The 22,580-nt window shown below is 47.0% G+C and overlaps 1 protein-coding gene across 1 annotated transcript; it reads left to right on the top strand.

Annotated features, from left to right (window-relative positions):
* The first annotated feature begins 18,918 nt into the window (after positions 1-18,918).
* XCR1 (X-C motif chemokine receptor 1) lies at positions 18,919-19,935 on the top strand. The gene has a single exon (XM_050891610.1). It carries the CDS (start codon positions 18,919-18,921, stop codon positions 19,933-19,935), a length of 1,017 nt encoding a protein of 338 aa, XP_050747567.1.
* The last annotated feature ends 2,645 nt before the right edge of the window (positions 19,936-22,580 follow it).

Here is a 22,580-nt window from a genome sequence, read left to right as displayed (position 1 = left end):
AGACAACAGGCAAAGACCTGAGACAAGCAATGAACTTGGGTAAAGAAAGTGAAGCAGCAGGACCACAAGCTCAGAGCACGGTGGGGGGAGATCCAGGGAGGCCACGGGCGGCCAGGACAGGGCTGGATGGGCAGCGCGGCACCAAGAGGGAAACGGAAAGCAGGTGATGAGGATGAACATCTTGCATGGTCCTTAGCCTTGGCCACGCTTGAGCTGATCTTTCTTTTTTTGTGCCCTGAGGTGCTCCAGCACCTCTTCCTCATCTGCTGCACTGCACCGACCCCAGGAACCAAGCTCTGCTGCCAGTGTTGCCAGCTGGGTATGGAGCTGGTCTTCTGCGACTAGCTAATGCTTAACTTTACCTGCTGTAAACCAAGAGCAGGAGCTGTCCCCAGAGCATCCGGTTCCCCTTTGTGCAAAGCCTATTTGACTACATGCCCCAGCTTCCACTTTTGGCATTGCAGCTGTGTAGCTGTCTAGCTCTGCAGAGCTGGTGGCAGGACTCCCACACACCTTCTGCCCTGCTACCAGCTCTTGCAGCTCCTCCTCGCACGCCCTGGAATTGCTACTCCACGTCCCCGCAGAAAAGAGGAGAAATCTTCCAAAACATGCATGCTTTTTCCCATTGCCCTGTAGCTCTCCAAAGCTACATAGACAAAGTACTGTGAAGATCAGACCTGCCCATGAGTGCTGCCCAGCAGAGGACAAGGGACCTCAGCTAGATTGTGGTAACCAAGGGTGTAATCAGTCCTGGGAGCAAGCCAAACTCCTCCTGTATGCCTTGGCCCAGGAGCTTTGTCTCCTGGCCTTGCACCTCAGTCTCAGCCACAGTGATATTTTTGTGGCACCCTTAAGACATGCTAGTTTCTCCAAGAAAACATTAAAAAATAAGCCGAGGTATCTCAGGTAGAGATGAATTAAGGATGTCTTTGCAGGAGCTTTGCCTTCTGGGGACAGTTTCAGCTCACACCCCTATCCAGGATCCAGTCGCAGCCCCAAAGAACAGCAGGACACGGAGGGCTCCAGCTCTGATCCCATTTCCAGTGGCCCAAATTAATTGAGGAGGAAGACATGGGACAGCCTGGGGCAACTACAGCAAGGCTGTGCTGTAGCATTGCTCTTGTTTTGGAGAGTCTTCCAGAAAGCCATCAAAACTCGTTTTCTGAGGCAGTGCAAATTAGCTGGATTTGGAGCCAGCATCTGGCTTGAGGTCTTGACTCCAGAAACCACCCTATTTAAATATCCTGAATGTTCATCATCACGCATTAGACCCCGATTGTCGTCACGGGGCTGTTTGTGTTGCGGCACACAGTGCAACAAGGAGCAGAGGTTACAAAACAGCTCGTGGGAAGGAGAGGGCCAGAGCTAAGCTTGGAAGGGAAGCACTGGGAAGAGGAAGACATGTTAAGGCCCAGATTGTCCCTGCCCAGATTGTCCCTGCCTGGTTTTATTTTTGTAAAATTAAGAATATATATTTTTGATCATCATGGTGGCTCCAATTCCACAGCAGGACCCCAGTTCACTCCTGTGTATTTCTCCTCCCTTCTCATTTTTTCCCTTGCAGCTCAGCAGGATAGAGACCCAGAGGGTCAAATTTAGCCACATGGGTGCAGCTCCACTGACCAGAGTGGGGTTGCTGCACAAAGCACTGTGTGAAATGCTCCAGTGATCTTTCTTTCTGGCCTCATTTCATCTTCCCATCCCTGCTGCAGATCATTTACACCAACTTAGTTTGATGCGAGCAAAGGGCTCTTCGGGTGACTATATTCCTGAGACAAAGCGGCCAAGTGGAAACACAGCGAATTTGGGAGCCAGCATGTGGATGTGCTTTATTTACCCTAAAGGAGAGGGACTGGCAGCCTCACTGATTTGATCCTTGTCCTTAACCCACATGCAGAACTGATTGCAACCCCAAGGGGTTTTAAAGGGCAGGTGATTCACACCTGAGGTTTCAACTTTGAGGTTCTCATTGGGAAACAGTGATTTGCTGAGAACAGCTTTTATTTTCCAAATCTCAACTCCTGCCAGCAGAGATTAAGGTGTCCCTTGTGTCCTGTGCTCCCCAGCCCCACAGTTTTGGACTGGCATGAGACCCTACATAGGGTCACATTGCTCAATGGTGCATGAGCACTTTCTGCAGTCCTGGTCTGAGACGTCTGGGCAAACTCCTAGACATCACCCAGAGCCTCAGTGGGACCACCCAGGCTTCCACGCCCCCTTCTCCCCCAAAATACCACCCCATAGGGAGCCACCCTAAAGGATAGGGGCTGGTCAGATGTGTGAGCTCTGGGTGCAGCTGGCCCTGTCCTCCATCACCAGCCCCGCGTGCGCAGCCTCACGCATCCCAGGAGGGGCGAGGGAAGAGACTGCACTGCGGGCACCGTGCGTGTTTCAGCCGAGCGTCCCCCCCTCTGCTGCAGGACAGCCTGCCCTATCGCCTGAGCAGTCACTGAAGGCCAGAGGCAAGAAACCTCCACTGCCAAAAACTTGGGAAGAAAGATGAAAACAGTGCTCCCAAATCTGATTACATCCTCGCTTTATTTAACTGCCCAGGCAGAAAAGGAGAGCAGAAAGGGATAAGCAAAATATGGTTTGACAACAACCCATTGCTACAATTACAGTCACACTCTGTCAGGTCCTCAAGGTGTCCCCTCAACAGGGCGTGAGTCCACTCTGCCATCTTCAGCACCTGGGGAAAATGGACGGGGGGACAAATGGGGAAACGGTAATATTTCAGCTAAGTCTGATGCTTGGTTTCGTGATGAATTCAGTAAAAGTGCAGGAGCAAACAAAATGTACCAGTCCCCGCTCCAGGAACATGCGGTGACACTTTGACTCAAGTTTCTAGAAAAGATGACTAGGGCATTTTGTCTTCAAGCCAGCTTAAAAGCAGGTTTTAGAGAAACCTATATACAAATGTTACACTGACTCTGATCTAAATGTGGCTTATATTAATTTAGTTTGCCTTGATGGGAAGAAGGCATGAAGCTGATACATACATATATAAATAGATGGAACCAGACTCAAATCAAACTGAGATTTCACTCGCATGGTTTTGTGGTGCTTTAACTAGATCAGCTCGTAACCACCTGTTTTGTGTATGGTCAGACAAAGCTTCATAACTTTTTTTTGCAGCAGTTCAAATTCCTGCCTCCGATCCTCTGTGCTAAAGCAACAAAGGGAGGTGCTCAGTGATGGCTGGCAAAACTAGGCACTAATTTTAAACCCACCTTCCTCACCAGTTTAAGCTGTGCCGCCTGACCTTTGCACAGCCATATCAGAGACGTGAGCACACATCTCATCCCACCAGCGGAGTAAAACCTGCTCGAGGGTCAGCCACAACCAGCCTGGCACGTACAATGTCTCATCCGTTCTCCTCTGATGGGGCATGAAACCCCCCAAGAGCCTGACGGGCTGAAACCCTACCCAGAGACTTTGAACGAGAGCTGCGGAGGCTTCTTGTGGTGGTGGTTTCTTCAAGGTGTGGCTTTATTTTTGGCTGGCTCTCTGTAGCAGGAGAAGTAAACCTGCTGCCATTTTATTTATAGGAGTTTTTCGGGCTTGGTTGCTCTCTCCCTCAGCGATACTGGGATTGAGAAGTCTGGTTTTACTAGGAGAGGTCCCTGCTTCCCCAGGCTCAAAGCTTTCTCAGCCCCAGAGTGGAAACGTACTCAAAACTTTAACAAACATGTTTTCTCCAAAGCGTTCCTTTGTCATTTGAGGTAGAAAGATATTAACAAAATCAACCTACAGGCAGGAAAACCACTTCCCATCTTGATTAGTCATATTTCATTTGCCAGATATCAGAAGATCTCCATGCTCAGCTGTAGAGCACTTCAGGAAAACCAGAAGAGTCAAACCTGCTGTGTGTTGTGGATGCAGGCAGAAGTTTCCCCTTCCTTTTGCCTGTATTTACATTTCTGAACTTTCTTTACATATCTGTGCTGGTTTTGGCTGGGACAGAGTTAACTCTCTTCTTAGCAGCTGGTACAGTGCTGTGTTTTGGATTTAGTGTGAGAATAATGTTGATAACGCTCTGATGGTTTAGTTGTTGCTAAGTAGCACTTATCTTAAGCCAAGGATTTTTCACTTTCCCATGCTCTGCTAGCAAGCAGGTGTGCAAGAAGCTGGGAGGGAGCATAGCCAGGGCAGCTGACCCCAACTAGCCAAAGGGCTATTCCAGACCATGGAACGTCATGCCCAGTATATAAAGAGGGGGGAGTTGGCCAGGAGGTGCGGATTGCTGCTGGGGCATCGCTCAGCGGCTGGTGAGCAATTGCATTGTGCATCCCTTGCCTTTTCTTGGGTGTTATTTCTTTTTTTTTTGTTGTATTCCTTTTCATTACAATTATTCTTCTTCTCAGTTAGTAGCGTATTTTCTTTTATTTTAGTTATTAAACTGTTCTTATTTCAACCCACGAGTTTTACTTTTTTCCTTTCCTCCTCCCCACCCCACTGGGAGGTGGGAGGGTGAAGTGGCTGCGTGTTGCTTAGTTGCTGGCTGGGGTTAAACCACGACAATATCATAAGGATGTATATACAAGCCAGGGTACAAACTTTGTCATTTTTTCCTCTGCCATCGTTAAAAACAAAAAGACATTGCTCTTTCAGCATAAAAAAGCAAAATTATACCTTGTTGCTCAGATACCTACAGGGACAGTCTCATAAAATCCTAGATGAAGAATTGAAACAAAAATACCTACATTTCAAATAGTGCTTTTTCTGCATTACGAACTGAGATCTGAGACTCAGTTTTGTAACCAGAGGATCACAGAAAAGAAGACTTCATCAGTTCGTCTAAGCTCTCCTCCACTTGAACTCCACTTGACTGTAGCAGGGTTATTTACTTGTTATCTTAGAAATATTGCTGCAGCCAAGGGACTGTCCTTACGTGGTAGATAAAGCCTTAACAACTGCAGCTCTGACAAAATCCTTTCATCCCTTTTTGCCGCTTTCTGCATGCTTCCATCACCTGCCTTACGGGGATATTTAAGAACAACTGTCATTAGTGTTAATGAGCAACGTGGATGCACCTGGGTGGAAGCCAAGATAGGGCAAAGTATCAGAGTGTCTTTGAGAAAGGGAACATTGAAACCTAAGTATCATGTTATCACGTTAGGCGGTTTTTATCAGATAATGTATGAAAGTGGCTGTTGGTGGGGGAGCTGTGATGAAAAAACATGCTATCTTCTTACCCAAAATTCAAGCAAAAACATAGCGCTTTGGTGCCTCTCATTTCAGACCCGTTCTTTTTGGAAACACTGCGAGTGAATTGCTTTGGGAGGAGCTGCAGGTGGACGACCCAGTGTTCCTCGTGCCCGGGCCAAGCTGGGGACTGGGACATTGAGGCACGAGGGTGCACAGCCCAGACGATGGAGCGAGGGTGCCTTGCATCTCCCACAGGGCCAGGGCAGTCTTTGCCTGCTCGAAGAAGGGGGCTGTGCTCCGGAAGGGTGCCAAGGTCCAGCCTGGGCAGGCAGAGGTGATGGGGCAGCGCCCGGCTTGAGTCAGCGGCATCTGCCGCTGCCCAGCCGCAGCCCTGCCCTGGTCTGCCCTGCGCACGGCTGAGTCATTTCCAACAGCCTTTGGGAAGTCGCGGGGCGGGGGACGGGGACATTTAGCAAACAGCTTCAGCTGGAAAATAAAAAGCAAGAAAAAAAGAAGGGGAAATGTTACGGAAAGTTGACATGCGAGGTTTCAGCTTCTAAATGCAAGGCTTGCCTTTCGTCGTGTTCTGCCCTTGCGGTTTTGCTTTAAAATGATTGCACTTCAAAAAATGAGAAAACCACCAGGTAATTAGAGTGCCCTTCTGCCTTCCCCCATGAAACATTTTGGTCCCAAACAGATGGGTGTTCTTCTTACTTTTTCACTAAGAACAAACCCCAAATGTTTTCATTTCAAGTGTACCTGAAAATACACTGTTGCTGCCAAGGTTTTAGTCTAGCTTCACAAAATGAACTGTAAATTGCCCACGCAGATGCCACCAGTGCTTAGAGCCTCTCGTGCACTTTCCAGGAGAGACTCGGCTGCCTGGGGAAGACCGCGGGTCCCAGCAACATCCCGGCCAGGCGGTTTGAAGGCAGCAGGGAGGAGGGGGTGATGCAGCAGCAAGACGGCCAGTCCCAGGCTGGTGTGATGGAGCTTCAGACTGGATGGGAGGTTGAGTCCTGCAGGGGCCCATCAAGACCGACTGTGGGAGTTGGGGAGCGGAGAAGAAGAAAAAAGAAAGATCTTGTCCTAACAGCATTGATGAACAACACACCACCGGCACCCCAGCACCCAGCAAACAGCACAAGGGGCCTGGACTCATCTACAGCCACGTGCAAGACCTGATCGAATCTGACTTCCCAGCAGCTCTGCTTATCTGCAGCCGGTGTAGATGTGGATGTATCTGCCTGCTGAAGAGCAGATGCTCAGCTAAGCTTCCCTTTGGAAGAGAGCTATGGCTGTCCGGACCCCTTGCAAGGGATTTATTTCTTGGGCTGCTCGGGGGAAGGCAGGGGTTAGCCCTGTTCAAGCGTGCCACCTATTGCTAACCCGCACCACTGCACCCAGCCCGCACCCTTCTCTCCTCTGCAGAGCCAATGCAGGCAAGACGTGTGAGGAGCTCTTGTCAAATCAGCTGGTCCTATTGCAGAAAACAGACAAATCTCTTGGCTCACGACCCTTTTTATTTTCTCCAGCTCTACTTATAGAACTAAAAAATATCCATAAAATCTATAAATATGCAGAAAAACTTCCTTAAACAGGCGCACACCTCACATCCTTGAGCTGGATGGAGAAGAGCAGCACTTCTGCTGAAGAGCATGAGCAGGGTGGGTTGTCGCCGATCAGGACAGCTATCAAAGCAGACACCCCAATAACCTTTCTGGATCTTAGGGTGTCTCCTACAATGTGCATGTGGTCTAAGGAACTGCATTATACCTGAAGCCCAGGGAAGCACAGTGCTACTGGCTCTTACACTTCATATTTTTAGATTGATAAATATTTCTAATTCTATGGGCACTGCTTTTATCTTTTTTATGCATTTTTTTGGCTTCATTCATTTCCACAGAATTACTTTTGACTTGTATATGATTTAAGTGACTCAGCTCCCTCATTTTTTTCACAGCAGAAAGACAGCAGAATATGAACATGATAAAAAAGGACAGTTTGCCAGCTGCTAGGAATCAGAAGAGCTCTATTAAAGTCAGAAAAAATGCTACCAATTTACTTCAGCCCTTCTAACTGCCTTTTAATGGAGGAACTGCCCCAAAGTTCCTCCAAAATCTGCAGTTAGTTACTGTCATGATCCGTCCATACTAATTTATTCCCTATAGTCAAGGCTCAGTTTTGTATCCTGGTCAATATCTTCCACAGGCTGAGAAAAACCTTTATCAGCCAGACTTTACCTGCAGCAATAGGTAGTATCTTTTGCTAGAACAAAAGACATTGGTGGGAAAAGAGACAACGTGGTGGATGGAGAGCTGATCTGTTTGATATCTCAATTGTAGAAGAGATCTTGAAAGTGAAGGACTTGCTGAGGCTCACCTACAAGCAGACAAGCTCTCCAAGCATCTTGGTTTTTCATTCTATGTCTGCTGGTCTTTAAAACCTCTTGCTGCAAACCTCACTTTGCTCACATCAACCACCTAGTGCTACTGCCAGTTTTATACGTCACGAGCAGCAGCAGCTTGCAGTAGGGCTCGGCAGAAGTTGGGCTTTTTGATGTTGTGGGAAATTCCAAAGTAAGGGAGAACTGTATTTTGTTTCAGGAAAAGAAGTGGTAGTTTGTGACAAAAAGGAAGAAAAGATAGAAATTGGTCTGAAATAATGCAGGTTTCAATTCTGCCTGAGATGGGAACCCACACTTAGAGCTGTGGCGTGAGCTTCCAGCGAATTCTGGCATCCAGAGCTGAACAGGGGACTTGGCGGTGCAGGGTCCTGACCCCCATTAGGGCAGAGTTACACAAGAACTGAAACAAAGCTCAGGAGCCGTTCATAAAGTCTGCTTGCTGCATTTCACACGGCTGTGACAGCACGGTGGTTTGGCTGCATCTTCCGAGAAAGAGAGGCCACCGAAGAGCCCCAGGCCCAAGTGCTTTGCATAGCACACGTCCTTCATGCTTGGCTGCCTCACGCCCAGCGAAAGAGCAGCCTCTGCAGGCACAGTGGGTGGTTTTGCAAATGCATGCTAGGTCCCATGGGCACCATGCAGCCTCGCAAGTGCCTGCTGGAAGCAGGAGGTGAAGGTTTGCTCTTTGCACTGCAGTCAGCTCGTCTTCTGGAGAAGAGGTGCATACAATTACGGAGGTACTGCTGGTCACTTGGGGTGGTGGCTAAGCTACGTAGAAAAATCCAAGACCTTCGTCTCTGGGTCTTAAAGCCTTTGCAGGGGAACCTGAAAACCTTGTGCTCCCCAGGGCTGGGACACCATGGGGCTGCTCCTTTGCACAGGGAGGGGGAAGGTGGCACCGCATCCTGGCTTTGAAGAATGGAAATGTATTTATTAATCCTATGTCCTGCGCGGATCCTTCATGTCATCCATGGATAATGAGCCTGAATTCACTTCCACGTTATCATCTGCAAATGTATTTAAAATCTGTTTTAAGTAAGGAACAATTTGAAAAGGGAAAGTGTACAAGGAGACTGCTTTCTAGATTATTTGGCCTTTATGCAAGCCTGGAGACTCAGCTAACAGCTCCTAATTGCATTACTGCCTTCAGCTTCTTGCCTTTTTGTTTTCTGCCCTTTAATTTGGGGGAAGGAGTTGGCCACACTTCCCAGCTCACAAACTTGATTTTGCTTGAGAGATGCAACAGTGGTTGTTTAACACGGTTTGCACATAATATCACTAAAGAAGATGAGTATACCTCTGCCAGGTGAATTGAGCAGGACAGATGGCCTGAGTGACTGGAGCTACCTTGGAGCTGACATAGTGCAATCTAGGAGCTAGGGAGCAGTTTCGGGGAAGAGCGTGCCAACCCTTGTTGCATAAAGTATTGTCTGCCCTCACTGCACTTACCGCAAGATCTCGCCAAAGGACAGATGGCCGGAGACGTTATGAAATGTCTCAGGAACTGGAATATTAAGATTTTGTCTCGGTTTGCTCATGCTGCACACACAGAGCCCCTGATGTTACCTCCTGCTGTGGAATGTGGGCTACAGCTGACTTTTTGCTAAAGAACAGCTTATCTGGGTGGACTTGCTGCTGCTGGCCACCTGCTCGCTCATACTTTGGAGCTGAAATACATGCACACAAACTGCATGGCATGGCAGATGGAAATGTACAGATGTCTTCTGCAAAGTGCCGTGGCTGCACTGAGGTAAAGCGCTTTGAGCTGCCTTTTACAACAACAGTGAATGTTCAATATAAGGAATGAGCAAAATGCTAGAGAAAAAGATCTGGGAGCGTGAGAGCAAGCCAGGTCTACCGGGATCTTAAAAATTGCTGGGCTCAGACTGAATGTTTCAGCCAGCTGTATTTCAGCCCAAACCTTCGAAAGGAACAGCTGTGCTCACAGGGGCAGCCAAGGGAAAGGATTTCTTCTCTGAAAAGCCTATTGAGAGGAAAGCATGCACTGAGTCTGTCTGCCAGGAGGTACGTCTCACCCGGCAGCATGCACCAAGCGCAGTCCAGTGCCACCTGAACTGCAATCACCACCGCAGGATCAGCTCGAGAAGCCATTGCTGCCACAGTCGTTCTTAAGAACTGGGGGAAAATATTTGAGGAGACGGGTTCCCCTCTTCAGATGAAGCTTTCGCAAACACATCTTGCCCGGGCTGTGCCTCTGGCCTGCGAGCAGACATGCCACACCAGGAGGAAGTGCTGGGGTTTGGGGAAGTAGCGGCTAAAAGAGCACAAGAGTGTTTTTGGTTGCGGTTGATTTTTTCTGGTGCAAGTTATTAATTGCCTCATTGTTAACATAAACAGTGCTCAGAATGTAACTATGGGTGGTTTTTTTTCATTAAGTGTGATTTATTTTGCTTTAGCTCATCAGTGTATCCAATAGAGAGTTGGGAAACAGCGTCTGTGCTCTGGAAATGTCCTTGCACAAGGAAATTCCTCCAGCTCTGTCTTTCTTCTGTAGAAAACTTTATTTTGACTATGAAAAGCTTTGCTTTCCCAAGTTTTGTTTTTCCAAGGTGAGCCGTGGGCTCTTCCCCACCACCATTTGAGATGCCTTCAGATTATCAACCCGCCTAAGCCTCAGGCCATTCCTCTCTCCCATTCTCCCTTGCCATCAGGTTGTTTTAAAAGCTGTTATGCACCTGACCACCCAGCACTTCTCTCTTTTCTCTGACTCCAAATTTAACCCAGAGAACATCTCCAGCCTTCAGTACTCTCCAGAAAGAGACAGCTACTGGGAGCAACAAGAATTTTTTGCTGCATATGATCTGCAAGACACAAAGGAAATGAGCGGTCAGCAGTGGGCAGAATGGTTTCTCTTTTTTCTTCTTTTATTGTTTCATCTGGTTTTCTAGCATCACCATCTTTACCAGCTGCACCACGGAGTGGTGATTTTGGGGGCCCAGTAATTCAGTAAGGGGTGGCAGCAGAGAGGGCAGCCGAGCGGCAGCGAGGCGTGCTCAGATGCCCTGCACCTCCGTGGCAGCAGTAGCACTTCAGGTCCGCAACCTCAAGAGGTCTGTGCCAAAGGTTGCCTCATCCAAACCGCCGTCAGACCACAGAGCAGCTGCTGCCCTGAGAAAAAGCAGGGACAGCAAGGCAGCCAACAAAGTTAACCTGGTGATAAGCAAACGCTGTGCTGTGACTTGCCTGACAGTGAGCCGCCTTCTCCCTCTGGGTACAGGAGGCTGCTCGTACATCAGGTCTTAGTCTTCGCAAGAGCTGCAGTGTGTCCATTCAAGAAAGCAGCTAGCAATTCGGGCTGGCAGAAGAGGGGCTGTCATACAGCCAGTGGAGAGGGGGATACAGCGATGCTTCATTCATTGACCTGGCTGCAGCCCTTCATTCTTCAGTCTTGCTTCTCATTCTGCAAGAAAAGGCTCCCCATTGCTCCCTCGGCCGGGTGCTGCGCTGGGGGGAGCGTGCAGCAAGGCTCCCAGCCTGGCCGGGGCCATCCATTGGGAGCGGTGGAGGCATGCCACAGCCACCCACCTGGGTCTGGGTGTCAGAGAGCCACCCGGGGTTGGGGTAGGTGGTAGCCGAGGCCAGCGGGTACCAGTGGGGTGAATAAGGCAAACTCGCACCCTGTGCTGTGTTACAAAGTGTAAGGGATGTGATGAAGAGAAAGCAAAACAAAACTGGTTAGAAAGTGCTGAGGAGACAGCAGTGACATACAGAGGTATGTTGTTTGCTTCCTTACGCTATGCCCAGCCTTTCATTTTGTGCGAATGTGGCACAGTGGGCATGTTTTCCTCTCTTTCTCTTCTTTCTCCCTTTGGCTAAAGCTTTGTGAGTTTCCTGAACTTCAGCATCAGAATGACTTCACCAGTGGAAACAGCCCGAAACGAGTGAGCCTGTTTCACAGTCATTAAAAACAGAGACCGGCTGCACTGCCAGGGACAAGGACAGTCTCTGCGACAAAGCCAGGCTCCTTTCAGTGATGTTGCTCGGCCCTCTCCCCAGAAAAGGCACCTCCTTCTGCCTGCTCCCACAGATGCTGAGGCTGCCCCCCACTTCCCCTCCCCAAGCCACATCCCTGGGCTGCAGGTGTGTGTGTCGCTCTGAGCCTGGCCTCGGGACAGAGGCAGGACCCCCTTGTACCTGCTGGTCACACCAGTGGCTGCCAGCATAGTTTCCCTCTGTTTCAGCATCATTCCTGCAGCAACGGGCCCAGCAGCAACACTGGCAATCCCACCCAAGATGTGGTACATAAATTCTTTAGACATACGGCTTATAATCCTCTTGAAAAAAAAAAATAAATTGCGTGTTTATAGCTTAAATATACCAGCAGTGATGGAATTCTACAGAAAAATACAACCCTTATCTTCAAGTTGTCCCTGAGCCATAAAAATCAGTTCATGAACTTTATATGGAGGCATGAGTTTTGCTAAGCTTTAGAGGGAAGACATGCAATCATTAAGTGCAACGTGCTCCATTGCCTTGATCATAGTCTCTATTTTGTGACTGTAAGAATTCGTGAGAGAATAGTCACCTTCTTTACACACATTTTACTTAACAGACCTCTTACACAGCTTTAAGATTGCTAATTAAATATATGGTGTAGTGTCTGGTGAGTTCTCTTAAGGACAGCACCATCTTGCAGTATATCATCAGGAGGATACGTGTACATTTACACATAGACAAGGCATGTGTGTGTGTGTATGTTGCAACATTTTGTTGGCAGCAGAAACCTGCAGATATGTTCTGCTTTAGTAATAAAAATAAGAAGTCGATTTGCTTGGTTTCAACTGCCAATAAACCCAGCTAGTAAGAACCAAAGTGATGCTCTTTTCATGGCCAAATAATGGAGCATTTGTATTCTCTATGGAGCAGATGGGAAAGTGATAAGTCATGTCACTGCTGTCTGGCCTGCAAGAAATGCAGCAGTGTCTGGTGCCTGGTAGGAGTGTGCTATTAAGACAAATCAGAATTACATGTCAGACACAGAGATTGATGCAATCTCTTTGTTTGCAAAAAATACACTTAAAGTCTCGCTTGTCTACATTGTAGAAACAAACTGACAATTTCCCCGCTCAGAAAACCCCAGAAAGCTCCAGTTTGCTGTTTCCTCCAGCCAGTTATTACCAGAAGAACTATTTCTTCTCATCCCTGGGGCACTCACTTGCTCATCCCGTCCTTGCATGAACTACCAGGAAAACCATGGCCAAACTTTGCCCAGCTGCAAGCAGGGAGCGATGTCCTCCAAATTAAGGGGCTGGATTCCTCCTTCCCCTTGCCCTTGGGGAGCTGGAGGAATACCCACAGCTGCAACTGCGCTGGCTCAAAGCCTGTTGCGGGCAGCCACAGGCTGGATGCCAATCACTTCCGCTTCCACGCAAGCCTCTTCGGCCAAGATCGCTTCTGCCTGAGCACTCTGTTGGATGGCTGCTGCCCAGCCGCTGGCACCACATCCTTTCCAACCAGCCTTAGCACCAATAAAACCTACTGAGCAAATAGGCGTGAGGTCATGGTTTCGTCATCACGCACCATGGTCCTGCAGACCATATGCCCTCACCCCAGCACCCCGGCAGGGTGGCAGGAGAGGGGCTGCTGCAGTGCCCCAGGAGGGACCCGCCAAACGCCAGCACGTCCTGTTGATAGCGGGTAGCCCGCAGCGACATTTTTCGTTCCCTGCTGTCCCTTCTGTCCAGAGGTGTGGTTTGGGATGGAAGTAAACATAGCAGCCGGTTCAAAAGCAGAGTGTAAATGCCAGATTTCTTTTCCCCAAAAAACTTCTGGAACAGAGGAAGCTACAGCGAAACTGTGATGAAGGGCCCAGACGGTGTGTTTGCAGCTCTTGGGAAAGGAGAAGCTGGAGAGGGAGAGAACATCATAAGCTCTTCCTCATTGTAAAAACAGACTCGGCTGCTAATTTTACCCCCATGGCGATTTTGGATGAGGAGGAGGGCTGCTGCTTCAGCAGTGCTGTGGCAGCACTTCTAAAAAATATCACTCTGTGCATGGCAAGTCCCACAAGCATCGATTCTGTGTGTCTATATAGATACCATAAGCTGATCCTGCCTTGGCTGTAGTGGTACTTAGTATGTAAATTTGAACTGATATATATGTTTCAGGAGTGGGGTCCAGGCTCTTAATCTGGGATGTTTGTGCTTCCCTAGACTGGGGTTATCACAGGGCTGATGGCCAGGGCTGAGGGGCAGAGCTCGGGGCGGGGGAACAGGAGACCACCAAGGAGCTGGGCTGACCACGTGTGTTATACCTGCCTTGTGAAACCTGTGGGGCATGGGTGGAAGCACTGGTCTCAGAAAATGACCCCAACTCAAGAGCAGGTTTTGCTTTAAAAATAGGGTAAGAGTCTTCTTGAGGAGCTGGGCTTCTTGGTGCTCTGCAAAACTGAATTGGGCAAGGGAAGCCCTACCGACTTTTCACTTTACCCATGTCCTGAAAGAGTTTGTTACCATGTGCAAAACTCCTCTAAGGCAGACAAAAAGTTGTTTTACCCACCAGCACAGGCCACACTGTCCACAGTACATTTGTGCTTTGGGCCAAGTCTAGATCCCAATCATGACTTCCAGGACTTTGCTGTCCATCTCCGTCAGACTCCAAGGGTGTGCTCCCAGACTGATACCAGTCATAGTTAGGGTAGGAGAAACATTATTTAATGTGTTTTAACTTCCTTTAAATAAAAAAGGCTGCTCCATAAACCTGTTTGAAAAACTAAAACTCCTTCCTGCCAAAAAAAGTTACATTTGGGATTTTTCTTCCTATCCCAAATTGGAACAAGAGATCAGTTAAGGAAGCAGCTACCAGATAAATTCCAGTTTAGAGGAACAGAAATTTATTTTCTGACTCAGTCTCTGCTGCCTGGGTAGCTAAAGTGCAAACCAGCCTGCAAAGCCAGCCAGCTTTCCCACCGCCCGCCCCCCCCCCCCCCCCCCCCCCCCCCCCCCCCCCCCCCCCCCAAAAAAAAAAAACTGGAGAACAAGCTGTGAAGCCCAGAGGCTTTAGCAGGAGTTTGAATTTTTGAAGTGAGTCAAAAATGCTTTTGAGGTAGTTGCCATCAGTGCATGCTTTATGGTAGGGGGCTTCTTTCTACTGTATTCCCCTGGTCCTTTCCGATTAAGATGAGCTTAACCTCAGTTTGTCTGTGTAAATGCCAGGCATCTTCTTAAAGGGAGCTGTCTCAGCTGCCTCTGCCTGGGGAGGAGGCTGGTATAAAACCCAGTGAGGGGTGATGTGGTTCCTGCCAGTGCCTCTCTCTCCCCCTCCACTGACTGCAAAGGGAGCAGACAACTCCTCCCAGCCACTCTTTCAAATGCTCAGTTTAAAAAAGAAATAAACTGATGAACAATATGTATCATCTCCAGCTAACAGAGGAAGTCTAGCTGAATTTTTGAAGAAAAACAAAATTGAACTAGAGGCCACTAATAATAGCACTTCCCCATTTCTGTATTAAAATCCTCTTTTCCATGATGCTCCAAGGCAAAGAACAGCACTGCTAGAAAATTACAGCTTCTGGAAAAGCAGTTGTTCTCTGGCCAAGAGTGAAATTAATGTTGAATGCCTTGCTGAGTGCTCTTCACAAGGGCAGGGATGACTTTAAACTGTAGGATGTGTTTTTCCTCTGTTCCTATTTGTCCTGACAACAGAAATTAAGGTAATTTCCATCTTTCAGCCAACTTCTGCTCTCACTTGTACCATTATATATATACTGAAAACAGTTGCATGATTTGTATTTCATATGTGACGCTAACCTGTTCTTAGCCTGTTGATTCAATCATATCAATATTTTATCTCTTTGCATATGTCTTTCTTAACTGAAAATCCATGCACAGCATTTCCTATTTATAGAGTAGAAAGAGGGGAGATAAAAAACAACAGAGCAAAAATACAGGTTTTGATCCCAGGAGTTTTTTACCAAATCTGAAGCAAGAAAGAAAAGATCCAAGTGCCTTAGGTTCCTGCAAGATGCTGGTTACCATCACTGACCTGATGGAGGGCTTCCCAGCTGGTACAAACATAATATCAAAGCACATACTTAGTCCTGATCAGCCATCCAGGAGGTCTGATGCTTTGTAGGCTGGAGCCTCCATCTGTAATTACATGGAGCCTGAACCAGGCGACACGGCACGCCATGCTGCATCATATAGCTCAGTTATAATCGAGCAGGCAGTGCAAAGCTATGTTTATCCTGAGAACAAGGAGCCACCTCTGAGGGCAGGTCAGCAGCGAGTTCCTCCATCAAGGTCTCACCTGCACTGGGAGCACAGTGCGGCGGTACCGCGCGCCAGGCAGCCTACAGTCAGTGTGAACAATGGTGGTGCAACACCTGCAGCGCCTGACTCAGCAGCAAACAGGAGAGGAGGAGTCAGATCGCACGATTTTAGATTCCTCAGTAGACAGGAGGTGAGGAGGAAAGCTGAGGACACCATCCTGGGAAAGGTGCAATGGCTGAGGGAGGAGGAACAACAGCTGAGGTAAGTGGAGGCATTACCACCTCTCCAGGAGTGAGCTGGGGAGACGATGTGACCTGATGAGGACAAGGCACCTGGGAGTCGGTGGGCGCTTGGAAACTGAGGAGCTGAATCTGGTGGTGGATGCTGCGGTGCACCTTGGCCTCCCCTGGATGCCAAGGTGGTGAGCTCTTGGCAGCAGGGACTACGCCTCGCTGTGTAGCTTTGCGCAGGCACGTCGGTGGCCCCCAAGTTCGTCTGTCTGCGGACAGAGTGTCTTTTTCTGACTGCTCAAATGCCCGCTCTCCAGATTTATGGCTTTGGCAGCGACACCGAGGGGGAAATCCAAGACGGACAAATGAACTTGTTTTGTGAACTGGGGCATTAGCCAAGAGCTAACCTTGCAGCACTAAGAAATAACCAAGAACAAGCTACTTCACAGAAGCATTTTTCTATGCTCTCTGGACATGCTGAGCACAAAATCAGAGGGAGGACACCTGGCCCCCTGCAACCATTCCTCTGGCTCCTCCCAGAGTGCAAGACAGAGCCTTTTGAGTCAGATGGGTAACATACCAAGACACATGCAGATTTGGAGGTGGAAACAGCAGGAGTTCCTGGCAGGGTTTCCAATCTCAGCTACATGCCTGCCTGACTTGAGTGCCTGCACACTCAGCATCAGTGCTCTCAGAGAAGATGGACACAGGAAAATGGAGACTGTTTGGACTGCAGAAACAATTTACCACCTCTTATCACCTGACCTGTGAAGGAAATAGATGGGTTCATATCATTTTTTAATTTATCACTTAACCGTTATCTGACATAATCTCAAAATACCTTTGCAAAATGGCACTTTCTGCCTTGCAAGCATTGCTCAGCTCCTGACAGCAAGGAGGAGGGTGAGCAATGCTCTGCAGCAGATACCTGGATCTCTAACCACTGCCTGCCCTTCGGCAGGGGTGTGAAGAGCAGAATAACATGGGGTGATGAGGGACAGGACATGTGCAGGTCAGAATAACTCCCAGGCAGAGGCAGGGATCGGGGCTGAGGTCTTTGTGAGAAGATCCCTGGGTCAGGGGCCAGCAGCAATCACAGCAGAGGCGAGGAGCAGCCCAGCAGCAGCCCTGCCGGCTGTGTAGGTCCTGGTGGGTGGGCAGTCCTGCCCTGGGGCTTGCTGGCACTGGGCGGCCAGCGCAGGAGGAGAGCGTAAGCGGTGAAGACAGTGGTCTGCACTGTCATCTTGTCCATGGAGAACCTTTACTCTTTGCAAAGAGGCTCCTCTTCACCCTTAGGACAGCTGCTAGGGAGGAGTCATACCTCCAACCTGAGCTGAAACAGGACACAATGATGGTCAAGTCCTCAATCTAACCCATGTATTGTTTAAGTGTCATCTGTACTGTCAAGTAAAACCAGAGAGGATGACTGCCTCAGCAGGGACTTGTCCTGCATGCCTGAAGATGGCAGCATGGCACACACTGAGGGCCAGAAGCACAATTTCCAGTTAGGACTGATACTCTGGTGATAAACGTGCTAGGGCCACTTGCTGTCACAGTACTGAATCCCACACATCCCTCACCTCCAAAACTGGGTGACCACATCCTAGTGGATAAATGGTCCCTGGCCTGTGCTGCCTGTGCCACGCTCTGGCTGACCTGAACCACCTACCCTGAGGAAGGCATTAAATGCTGGCAGCCAGCAACACTCCCTGGCACGCTTTCCTGGTGTAGACATAACCCTCCTGTCCTCCAAAGGCAGCGTGTCTTTTCCTGGCTGTAGCAGGCAGATTCTGCCTTCACTAATCCAAAAAGGAAAATGTCACCAGCACAATTTTGGCCTGAGTTGTGGAGTTTCTTTCTTGCAACTGTACTTCCAAAGAAATCAGTGGCAGGTCTCTCACTGGCTTCAGTCAAATCAGGATCCAAACACGGTGCTGCAGGTAAGCCTTGAACCAGGATAATGTTAATTTGGACTTTAAACCATTGGTTGGAGCCATTACTGATTTTTCTATACCTATTTTTTAGCTTAATTTCATAAAGAAATGAGGCTACTGTGTCCATGTATGTTCACCGGATTGTATGTCGTCTTCCAAGTCCCAGTAACTTTTGATACTGTTGGCCAATTTCAACCAACCATCCAGTTGGGATTAAATTCCTACCTGCAGACAGGCAGAGAGGCAGAGGGCAGCACCCCCCCAGAAAAGGGGTGTGATGTGAGCTCTGTTCCTGTTGCACCCCTGAGAACCAGCAGGCCACAGAGATGTACAGAGCGCCCAACATGGGGATGCTTCTGCCACGGCTTGGAGATTTTTAGATCTCAACCAACCTCAAGACGAAAATCTGTAAGAAAAACAGCTTTTCCCATTCTTAGTGCTTACACTTGTTGACACTGGTACTGCTCAGCTTTTTACATTTATGCAGTGCTGAACCTCGGTGACAAATCATATATATGGTGAAGTATTTAGGAATTTGATACCATTCCAGAAAACTTAAAAAATAGTAGCAGATTTAAAAGTCTTAGCACTTGAGATACTTACGTTAAAAAACAATGCACCCTCAACCTTCACATGGTAGAAGCTTAGTAATTAGCAGTTGTCACCAACCATATTGGTTTAGAAACATCTTGGTTTCTGACTTCTTAAGTATTTAAGGTATTGACATTGCTTTGAGGGTAAACCTTTAGTATCTACCTGTTCATGCTCTAGTCATAAGAGGAAATGACTCCTTTCTCTCCCCAAAACAGGACAAATAAGGTAGTTTCACTGCTTCTTTTTGTCTCTTAAAACAGAAGCCTCCACAGCGGGAGTTTAGTTATTGGGTTGATTTTCACAAAAATTTTGGTTTGATTGTTGTGGTTCTTCGAAGTAGCTGCTGGAGAACAACGCAAGGTTTGCACAGACAAATGGATGAAGAACATTATCCACCCGATTCAGATGATAATTACTCATACGAATATTCTTTTAATGAAAGCAATGTCTGTGAAATGGGCGATTATTTTGTATTTTACACCCATCTCACTACTGTCTTCTACACTCTGGCATTTTTGCTCAGCCTGCTAGGAAACATTCTAGTGTTATGGATCCTATTCAAATATGAAAACCTTACATCTTTAACGAACGTCTTCATCATGAATCTCTGTGTCTCTGATTTAGTATTCTCCTGCATGCTGCCTTTCTGGGCAGTGGACCAGTCCTTTGGGTGGATTTTTGGTGAGTTCCTTTGCAAAGCGGTGAATGCTGTTTTCTCCATTGGCTACTACAGCGGTGTTTTCTTTCTGACTCTCATGACTATCCTGCGGTACTTGTCTGTAGTGAACCCCCTCTCGACTTTGAGATCCCAGACGCAGTGCTGTGGTTTTCTGGTGAGCTTGGTTGTTTGGACTGGTAGCATATTAATTGTGGTTCCTGAGGTGATTCACACCACAGTGCAAGAAAACTTGGAAGGGGACAAGACCTGTGATTATGCTGACTGGAAATGGAAGAAGGTGGACATTTATCAGAGAAATGTACTCTTCCTGTTATCCTTTGCGGTCATCGTATTCTGTTACTTCAAGATACTGATAATCCTGCTCGGAGCAAGATCTCGCAGAAAGCACAGAACTGTGAAACTCATCCTTATTATTGTGGTAGCTTTTTTCCTGAGCTGGGCACCTTACAACATCCTCAGCTTTCTGATTACTTTTCCACCACCTACCTGTCAGTATGAAAAAGACTCCAACCTTGCCTTTCACATCAGCCGTAAAATTGCTTTCTCCCACTGCTGCCTCAACCCTGTGCTCTATGTATTTGTTGGAGTCAAGTTCAAGAGGCATTTGTTACGTTTATGCAGTCAGTATTTACCCTGTGGCAATGGTGAAGACTCCAGTCCCAGGATCTGCTCTCAAGGCAAATTCCACTATGAAGATGCGTCCATCTACTGAAGCGAGACCTAACTACTAGCACTAATCCTGGATGAACTTTCAGATTTTAAAAGCCATGGATAATCTCTAATTCTTAGAGGCACTTTCCTGAGAAAGACACACAAATTTACTCTTTGCAAACATGCTGTGTATGGAAAGTAATAAAAAAAAGTATTTGCAGTGGGATGGAGAGCTGAGAATGCTGAGAAATTACTTAATTGGCCTGTAAGTCTTATCTTTATGATTTTTTGCACAGTGAGATGGATTTTCTCTCATTTATAGTTTCTTTTCAAAAGCAAAAAAAAAAATTTGCTTTTTCCTTTGGGAGCTAAAACATCAGGTTTTAACATAAATGGTGTTGCATGTTGCTTTCTTGCCTGACTTAAAATACTTGGATTGTATATAGCAATGGACATATATGTATTTCTGTAGCTTTTAATGCTTTACAGTGTTTATCAGTGCTGAACTCATTGTTCTCTCTTTTTGGGGCTCTCAGGATTAACTGGCCTGACAATAGCTACAAGACCTCAGAGTCTCTGAAGTTCTCACTGCAAATGTTCTTTTATCTGTTGGTAGATAAATATATATAAAACTAGCTTAGTGTAAAAGTAGTATTTGGGGTCTGAAATGGAAAGTTTGGGAGAGCCCTAGAAGGAACACAAGCTGTTAAGCAGATACTTCCCTAGGGTATTAGTTTTCCTCCTGCTACTGCTCCTGCCACAGGCACCTTCCAGTCTCTGAATATCCCTTCAGGTTGTTGCAGCAGATCTGCAGTCCATCTCCCCAGCAGCGCAGGAGTATATTTGCCTCTAACGCTCTCTCCCTCCTTTTCTCCCTTTGCCATGGTGCTGAGAAGAATTAAAGTTTCTAAAAAGGTTATAGTGCAAGAACAAATGGCTTTTTTAATAGCAGGATAGAAATAGCTTGCTTTATTTGTAAAATTAATGTTTGGCCCTTTTCTTTTTTTTTTAAGGAAGCCAGAGCAGCAGGTGTTAGCCTATATATGTGAATGCTTGCTGCTTCACAACTTCTTAAAAACTGCTTCACAGAGATGTTTAAATCTCTGCTTAAAAGCTGATCATCAAAGCCAACCACATGTTTGTTTTTGATATGCTTCACATCTGTCTAAATACCAGATATGCTCATATCTCTGAGGTGTGCGAGCGTCTGGTCTAACCAGCTGCCTGGCCACACACAAGTCTTTCGTTTCATGCATGCATCCCATCTCCATGGGCAGGTGGGAAGTAAAATGCAAATATTTGCATGAACCAAGCTTTGGAAGTGTTGCTAAGAGGGCTAGTTGTGTTAAGTGCAGGAGTGTTTTTACATGACCACTAAAACATGATTTCCCAACTAAAAGCAAGTTGAGGGAATTCAATTCAACAGCACGCATTTTTGCGACAAAACCATTCACATTCTGATTACACCAATCAAACCTTGTGGCTTTTTTTCTCATGGAAACTGATATTTTTCTTCATGATAGCTCGGTGGGTTTTTTCCTCAGGCACTGTAACATGTAGTGTGTACTCCAGTGTAGCTGAATGACAAAGCCTCTGGAAACCAGAATATTTCATTTCCTAGCATTTGTATAGAAAGTCAAGGTAGCTTTGCAGTGGCACCAAGCAATGGTTTGGCAATGGTTCTAAGCAACAATTTGGCTTTTTGAGCAGCCGCACTACTTCATTTGATCTCTAAAGATCACCTGGAGCAGACAACAGATTCTTCTCAGCTGCTGTATAGTTTATAAAAAGCAGAAACTCAGACATGCCCATAGTACAATATCCTATTTCTGATCGTATCCAGAAGTAAGAATACCTAGGGAAAAGCATAAGAATGGGGCAAACATATATGACACATACCCAAATAGTCTTCCTAGGGCTTGCCCATAGTTTCTAGTATGTGCTTCAGTTTTGCTGCCAGAACAAAGTGATCATAGCTTGTCCCTTATCATCAGATGCGCCTTTCTAAACAAGTCAGTCCTGGTATCCCATTACTACAGTTATTGCCTAAAACTTCAAAAATTAAAAAGGTTACTTATTAATCCCACAGGGAACTGACTTGTGTTCAGACAAACCATGGAAAGGTAGAAGTTGTCGTTTGTCTGGTTGTGGTGGAGACCAGCCTTGGTTCTTGTCTCCTGATAAGAGACATTTGAAATGAATGTGGTTGCTTCTACGTGCCTCAAGAGACTTTGGACTGGGGACTCAATACTGTCAATTATGAAGAGACAACCTACTGAAGGACAAATGAGTCCAAATCCTTCTTCTTCTGTTCTGGTAAGCCAGGACCACATCACAGGCACCAGCAAAGCTATACAAGAGAAAAATGCTGTGATGATGAGTAAAAGAAGGTCTCACGCACCTACATCATTTCAACAAACTATCATTCAACTCATTGTCCTAGAGCTACACTACCCTGAAATCTTTACTGTCACTACATTTTACATTCATCTAAAAAAAGTCAAGAAGTATAACAAAAGCATGAGAGATTAAATGGTCCTTCTCTGCCCAGTTTTTAACAAGATATTTAAATCTGTTTGTAGCTTGAGCATATTTTGTTACAGTATATCTGAACATGTAAAGGGAATGCTTAATATTACCCAATTGTAGTGCTGCCTACCATAACCAAAGTAACTCAGCATGTGGAGATTTCCCCTCCTGATATAA

This window comes from Gymnogyps californianus, chromosome 2 (assembly GCF_018139145.2).
Source record: "Gymnogyps californianus isolate 813 chromosome 2, ASM1813914v2, whole genome shotgun sequence".
NCBI lineage: Eukaryota > Metazoa > Chordata > Aves > Accipitriformes > Cathartidae > Gymnogyps > Gymnogyps californianus.
This window is presented reverse-complemented; position numbering and strand designations above follow the sequence as displayed.